This window comes from Austrofundulus limnaeus, unplaced genomic scaffold, assembly GCF_001266775.1.
Source record: "Austrofundulus limnaeus strain Quisiro unplaced genomic scaffold, Austrofundulus_limnaeus-1.0 Scaffold147, whole genome shotgun sequence".
In the NCBI taxonomy this organism is placed as follows: Eukaryota; Metazoa; Chordata; class Actinopteri; order Cyprinodontiformes; family Rivulidae; genus Austrofundulus; species Austrofundulus limnaeus.
The window spans coordinates 860,224-868,518 of NW_013952549.1; the positions used below are offsets into that span (position 1 = coordinate 860,224).

General features: G+C 35.2%; 1 protein-coding gene across 1 annotated transcript in view; it reads right to left on the reverse strand.

Moving 5' to 3' along the window:
- LOC106523195 (neural-cadherin) overlaps nt 1-8,295 on the reverse strand; it is a 136,042-nt gene that overhangs the window by 29,262 nt on the left and 98,485 nt on the right. The window contains exons 24-26 of the mRNA XM_014016560.1: nt 4,477-4,601; nt 4,195-4,322; nt 411-534 (exon numbers count right to left, since the gene is read on the reverse strand). Coding sequence (XP_013872014.1) covers nt 411-534; nt 4,195-4,322; nt 4,477-4,601 — 377 coding nt within the window. The remainder of the gene's footprint in view (nt 1-410; nt 535-4,194; nt 4,323-4,476; nt 4,602-8,295) is intronic.

The following is an 8,295-nucleotide window of genomic DNA, read 5'->3' on the forward strand; positions in this document are numbered from 1 at the left end:
TAATAATATAATATTTACTGAGGAAAAATGGTGCCGTGTTCAATACTTATTTTACCCGCTGTAATTGTCCTTTCTGCTGTCTGAAAGGGCAGAAAGTGGAGACTAGAATCTGAATCCTTGTATACCCTTCTGTTTTTGTACTTGAGGATATTTTCATGAGACAGAAACAGTCAGAGACAGTCTGAGTAAATCTGACCAGGAGAAAAAAGAAAGTGATGAGCAAAGAGCATCAGCATTCATCGGGTTTCCCTGTGCAGCCTTGAGGTCACATTTACATTCTTATTAAAGTAGAGTCCTCCATCACCTGTGGGGCCTGCCATCCAAACAGGTAAAACATAAAGCTCTACAATATAGCAATCTATTCACCCAGCCATGGGGATGCATTGAACTCGGCTTGCCKTCGACTTTACCTTGCTGTCTACAAGCAGGTTCCGTATGCATCCCGTGTAGTGCTTGTGTTGCAGCTGAGGATATTCATATGAGATGTTCTCGTTGACTCCTCCGAGCTGCAGCACGTGACTTCCATTCAGGTACCTGAGAATGAAGAGCAACCGCAGAACGTGAGCTGAAGGGAAACGAAAACAACGACCATGTCACGTTCTCAAGGTTACAATTCAAAACGTAGCTTCACAATAAAAAACAAAAGAAACACAAACTGCAAGCAGATGGATTAAAGCACAAACACACACACTACACAAGCTGTCAACGTTAAAATTCATCGTTTCCTTCCGGTTTCACTGAGGCTGTCATGACTTTCTCTACCTCCAGCAAACAGATGTGACACCTTTTTTATTGTTCTGTTCCTCTTATTTTGAAATCATGGTGATAGGTAAATTGCATTTGTCAAAATCAATCAAACTCCAAAATGATTTGCTACAAAACTTTTACTATTTTTCCAAACTGCACACCCGATGTGATTACTCCTCCGTCAAGGCAAAAGTCACAGCAGAGCCTCAGTAAGACATTTTTCATGCTGTTTATTTGCTTGTCTGTCAGCCCAGATACCAAATTTTATTTAACCTATTATRAGAAGGAAAAATCCATCAAATGTATTTAATGGCACTAACTAATCCATCTTAAACTGAAGCAGAGTCAAGACAGCACAGGAAAATCTCTCCCAAAATGTCTTAAAATGTTTTACAAGTAACAGAAAACCTTCCACACATTGTTAGTGTGTGTACAACATTAACTTAATAATCTTTCAGCCTAATTGCGCAGCATAATAATGAGCTCAGATTGGCACACCAAGGCCATGGTGGCAGTAAACAAGCAGAAGCTGTAACCAAGCAAAAGCTGCTCAGAACAGACACAGTTAGAGATTAATTGGCGTTTTAAGGATTATATCTGAGAAATTCATTAACAGTTTTGTCCCCCCAGAGAGGACAGTCTGGCACACTGAAAGCCTGAAACATTTTCAGTCACCATCTGATTTCATTTTAATAAATAATACAGCCTGAATTTTTTTTATAAACGGCATTTTAGAAATGTCTTTCTGAACATGAACAGTGAGAATATGGAACAACCTTTAATGTTTTTTCATGCTGAGTGTTCATAAAGAAGCTACTTAAGATAAAAGGACCATGGGGATGTCCTGGTTTTGTGAAATATTTGAKTTTGATAGATGCTAAATTTAATTGTGACCACAAGAAATTAATGAGCGACTGCTTGATGCCACCAGATTTAAATGGTAGATCTAAAACACAACTTTCTCAGGTTCTTTCTTATTATTCTTCCTATTTTTTGTTATTATTATTTTTGCTAAAGTCAAGAATCTAAATCAAAATATCAGGCAAAATGTGTTTGAATTTATTGTACTGCTAATTGCATATAAATTAAAGGAATWGGATTCCTCATAAGGAAGTAAACTGCAATGCAATTAATTGGCAGAATTTTATCTTTCATTGTGTTTTAAGAAATGTTAGCAGTTCTGGTTAGTATATGTGATGGAACATTAGGGCTGCACTACAAGATTTTTTTATTTTATTAATAATTACAAGATTTAAGTCATAATACTATGAAAATAAAGTAAAAATACTTTGAGAATAAAGTAAAAATACTTTGAGAAAAAAGTAATATTATGAGAATAAAAACCAATTTAGAAAATGCGCCCACATTGGAAAAACTAGCAAGAGTAAACCTTTGATGCATATTACGTCATTGGTTGCCTTCCAAAAAACAAAAAAAACAAAAAACAAACAAAAAAAGGATGACAATAAAATAAAATAAAAAATGAGAATTAAATCATAATATTATGAGAATAAAGTTGTAATATTATGATAATAAAGACATAATACTAAGATAATAACATTGTAATAGTAAAAAATGTTATATTATGAGGAAAAATAAGTTGTAATATTATAAAAATAATACGAGAACTCCTAAACAAAAATAAATAATCTGTCTTACCGCTGCATTAAAATGAATAATGTTGAGCATCTTGTGAAGTTATACTTTGGTATCTCTTTTACAAACAAGAAACTACTTGATTTTTTAACACATCAACATCATATTATTATCAGTAGCAGGACACTGAACAATTGTGCAAATAATTATATGGATTCATATAATAAACTGAAGCAGTTTGGTATTAACGGCTGCATTGATGGATTCAGTTGTCATATTGTGGATGGAAGCATATTATAGTGAACCAAAGTATTCGTGGATTACTGCAGAAACACAGTGAGGCTCATARAGGCTGTCTGAAGCAGGTTTGAGTCCACCCGGAAAGTGTATACATATAACATGCTATGAATTTTTCTTATAATAATACACCTTTTTTTCTTGTTATTTCATGACTTTATTCTTGAAATATTACAAACTCGTAATAAAAAAAGCTTGACTTGTAATAAAAACCTAATAGTCTGTCATAAGCATCTGTTGCTACTGACCCAAATGAAAACCCAGAACTTTTATTTAAATTTAAATTACATATTTAACAGAAAAAGATTATTAAAAATCAAGCCTGACTCAGCATAATTGCTGTTTTACAGCAGGTTCCTGTTCTGCAGCACATAAAACACTCAGAAATACAGCATCACAATCACATCATTATACACCATAGACACAAAGACAAACAAGCACACCAAATTTCAGGAAGGCAGCATTTGCAAAATAAGACGTCTAAATATGAGCACAACAAAAAGTGTCCAGCAGATGGCAGACAAGATTCTTYTTAAAGGGCTGTAGTTTTGAAATGGACTTTATGTTTTGAGGAATGTCATTCCATGCTTTAGTATAAACATAGAAGAAAGACCTCTGGCCGTAACAGTTTTTAAAAGTTGGTAATATCAGTTGTCCTTTTGTAACAGATCTAGTTGAATGACCACTTCCAGAATTTGATTTGGGCAGCAATGCACAGAGAGTTCCATAATTGGCACCTTGGAAGATCTGAAAATATAAATTAATACCACTACACAAAACATAATTCTGAAAAGTCAAGGCATCAGACAATGAAAGAACTGTGCAGTGATGAGTATGAATTTTGTAGGCCCTGTTGTAGAGCCTAACTATGGGTTCTAAGATTTCATTTGTTGTAAGAGACCAAACAGGCAAACAGTACGACATGGTTGAGAGTATAATGGCATGAAGATAGATATTTGAAACAGAAGATGTCAGATTGGATCTAATTTTTGAATAAACGTATAATTTCTGTTTCAACTTAGTGGTTAAGACTTGTACATAATCACAATAAGTCAAATGAGAATCCAAAGTAATTCCAAGATATTTGTAGGTAGTGACAATATCAAGGGGTTTGTTTAAAAAAGTGAGTTGATTTGTTATATTGAAATGTCTCCTGGGTGAGGAAAAATACATGCGCACAGTTTTTTTAACATTAATTGACAAAAGATTATCTTGAAGCCAACCATGAAATGTCTGAAGATCTGCTTGTAACTGACTATTAATAGATTCAATATTGAAAACAGACAAAAAAAGAACAGTATCATCAGCATACAATAAAATATTTGAATACTTCAATATTTTTGGAAGGTCATTTATGTATAATAGGAAAAGCAATGGCCCCAGTATGCTACCCTGCGGAACTCCCACGGAACAGGGCAGAGACCCGGACACAGAGCTTCCACCTACTTTTACGTTCACTGATTTTATCAATATAATTAGTGGTGAATAAAGCTCATTAAAATAAAAAATATATATATTTTTAATATATTTCTGTACAATTTTTTCCAGTCTTACCTGTCCCTGTTGGGTGTGACCCCTCTGATTTCGCAGGAYGAGCGGTCCTCGGTCATGGCCCATGTTTCCACACCTTCCGCCTCCATGACAATGGCACTGGAGCATCGATCCAGAGTGAAGCGCACTTCCTTTAAATTAGGGGAGAATGGAGAGAGGTCATCGCCGCTGCTTTCAGAGAAGAGTTAGAGTGTAGCTGACACTCTGTTGTGGAGGATTTATTCTAATCTGACATTTTCCCTGCACACAAGGTGAAGACGTAACAGATAAATATACTGCTCTCACTTTGCTGTTGCTCTTCACATCAAGGCGATGCCAGCGTCGGTCAGACACCCCGACATTTGTTAACTGGAGGACCAGGGTTCCAGAACCATGATTGATTTTAAGGCTAGGCATCCCACCAATCAGCTCTGTGAAAGATATTGATCAGAATTAACACAAACCACTGATCACCACTGCATTTGAGTACAAAGATTGCAAGTAAAGGTAAAAATCTTTTTTTTACACTATGGAACAAACAGAGAGAGAGAAAAAAAGAGCTTAACTTGCTGGCAAATATAAAATATAAAGGCAGAATCAATAGAAAACTGTGATGAAACGTGCTGCAAACCTAGAGAAGGGAGGAAAATACAGCTCTAAATATGCAGACTGAGAAGGAACAAAGCAAACTCTTAAAAATCTGTGAAATGTGGGCACTACAAGGAACAATAACAATGCTATATAACACAACTGGTTCACATTAGTTAAACAAATGGCACCAAAAAACATGCCTTTACAAAGTAAATATTTGTCAAATAGAAAATGAAATAAATCTATTTCTGTGTCAGCTTCACTTAAATAAAATATTTACTAACTTTTTACAAAATTGAAATGAGAAATCCCCAGGTTCGACTAAATAAAATGGTGTAGCTGTTTCCCTCTGTGCTTTATTTTTTTCCTGTGAAGTGGACCACAGAAGGTATTCAAGCATGTAAAATTCACACTTCAAATAGCGAAAAAAAAAAAAAAATACTCATTTCGAGAAAAACCGTGACCGGAAAGAACTTGAGATTGGTTCATCACTTTAACTGCAGTTGACACCGGTTATTGCTCCTTGCTGGTGTGACAAAACTGTTCAYGTCCAACAGGCTGAGGAAAAAGTAGAAACATTTACTTTGTTTATTTGTTAATTATTCGTACCAGGTCTTAACACAACAGCATGTGATGTAATGATTTTTTTAACGTTTTTTTCTGTGTTTGGGGAGATATTTTGGGGAGTCTGAAGTCACTTCCTCAAAACCCCAGAAAGAAAAACACAAAGTTGACACTTTTGTTTTGGCCCCTCAGGGTTTGAAAATGTCTCATTCAGTGAGCCATTCAGATTTGCAGGAGAGAAGCGTGTCACTTCTCCAACTATAAATACTTTACAAATCCAACCTCCTCACCTTTTCTCTACCCACATTCCACTTCAGCTAACGCTGCATTCACAACACCTCAGAAGTAGATAATCAAAACTTTCTCTTTGCTTTTCACCTGCTATTAACTGTGAGTTTTCACCGAATCTTTGTCAATGCTTTGTCTACGTTTTAAATCTGGATGAGACAAGCTTTATCTTTATTCCTTGATGAAGCCTGGAAATTCTAATTTCCTGCTTAACATAAAAAAATCTGGGTAAAAACTGAAAAAAACGGCAATTAAAATTTTTGCAAAGAAAAAAAATCTGAAGAAAAGCAGAAAAAAAAAGGAATTGGAATTTTGTTGTATTTTGACCAAAATATGCCAAAACATTAAAAAAATGGATAAAAAGGTCTCAGCAGGTGAAAGAAAGATGTCTTGAAAAAAATAAATAGGATTTGTATTTTTTCACTCTTGTTCTTCAAACTGAGATAATGTCCCACATTTTGACTATCTCAGCAAACATCCACGGCAGGACAAAGACTTCTGACAGATTTTGGCTTCCASAGAAGATTCTTATAATAGAGGTTGTGTTTAATGTCAAACTGTGCACCTGTGGATCAAGCCTTGGTCATCCTAACGTCTTTACAGCCTGGATTCACCCAGAGGAGGAAAAATGGGTGAACACACAAAAAGGCAATTTAAGCAGTGCGGATTTCAGCAAAAAAAATATTCCAAAAAAAAGCCACACAGGAGAGGRAAAACTGCTACAACTAATGTGTCGCTGTTAAAACTGCCACTGCCAAATAGATTTTAGAAGGAAGAAGCAGATAAAAACCTGCGTTTACCACACTGTGCTGTACTAACTTGTCATTTTCTAGTTTTGGAAATAGATTGAAAACAAATCGTAACATTAAAAAAACTAAATCCCTTCTCTTTGAGGTAGAAAAAAGTCAAGCAGACAATCAGGTTGTGTTTGGAGCTGGGTGAGTTAAAATAAAAAGACATTAAAAAATAATCTTTGTTCGAAAATTGTGTGATTAGGATGCTTTTGACAGGCTTTCCTTGTTTTTGTCCTACAACAAAATAAAATATTAGGCTGCTCTTCTTCTTAATGCTGCTTCTGTTAAGTGAGGTTTAATGTTTTTTGTCAGAAGTCACTGTTGGTTCAGATTCAGTTTTACAAACCTAGATCACGCTGTCATGTTCTTTTTATAGCGAAGAGACCCTGGTAATCTCTCAAATGAATCATGCTTTGCTCAGTTTTCTTTTTCTGATGTAGTGTCATAAACCTTTAACATTTAATATGGTAACTGAAGCTTGTAGAGTGTGAGATGCAGCTCTTTACACGGCAGCATTGCACAGTTTGACCTTGGCGTGCACCTGCATGGAGACCCACTCCTGGGAAAACTGGTACCTGTCTGGAATGTTCAAAAAACTTTTCTGCTGTAAAAATATTATTTGGAAATTAATTGTAAGTTTTCTCGGGTTGATAGAAAGCAAAAATATTGATATTAGGGGAAAAAAAACTCCAGCAGAACCTAACTCATGAGCTTCTACTGGCTGAGGTTAAAGGAAATTAAAATTTTAGTTGTTCATGAGATATTTTGCTAACACAGGAGAGGAAAAACTGCTACAACTAATGTATTGCTGTTAAAACTGTCGAAGTGACTGCCAGAGAGATTTTAGAAGGAAGAAACAGATAAATGGACAGAGGTGAATCCAAATCAATAAGAAAGTTTGGYAACATTTTAAACAAAAATCGAGTAATCTGTGGTCTCAGCTACAATGCCACCAAATTTTTGTAAAACATCTGTAGAATTGATTGAATTATAAGCCTTAGTGCATCGAAATGACTCTAAATTTAAAGCAGATGGAGATGTCCATTCAAAGAATACTTTCAGCAAGTTTCATTAAAATTCATTCGTGTTCATGAGACATTTTGCAAACAGAGACAGAACTGAATCCAAATCAAGAAACCTTGAYACAACTTTAAACAAAAATTTAACACAATCTATTGTCTCGGCTACCAGGCCACCAAATTTTAGCAAAATATCTGTAAAATTGATTAAGTTATARGCATTAATGAATCAAGTTCACTCTAAATTCAAGCAGTTGAAGATTTACTTCCAATAATTAGATTTGCCAAGTTTCATTAAAATTCCTCTAGTGGTTGATGAGATATTTTTGCTAAAAGACACATAAACACACAGACACAGGGAAAAAAAAACAAAAAAAAAACATTTGTCCTCATTTGCCTGTTGCAGGTGGTTGATAGAAAAGTTAACTAGTACTTGAAATTTTACCATTCATGTACACTCTGGCACTGAACAGGGTAAATTAAAGTCTACTGAGCACAGAATCAGTTTAAAAGTTTGACTGCTGTTCTACTGGTGAACTGGGGGGGCACATGAAAAATGATTACTTACAGTGTTAATCGTGAAACTGCTCAGTTGCTAAAGCATCACATTAAGTTCTGGCTGCATATCTCGGTTGAGCGAGTTGCTCATATGCCTCAGCAGTAAACAAAAACATAAAATTTACCTCATATTTGCTTGCTGATTAACTATTGCACAGTAATTAAACACACAAAATTAGGTTTTGGATTTTATATCCCGAATGCCTGCCCCGCCCTCCGCAACACTTTTAATTATTACCTCAGCCAAGGGAGGAGGTAATGTTTTCGGTCGCGTATGTCTGTCTGTCTGTGGACAAAGTTACTCAAAAACT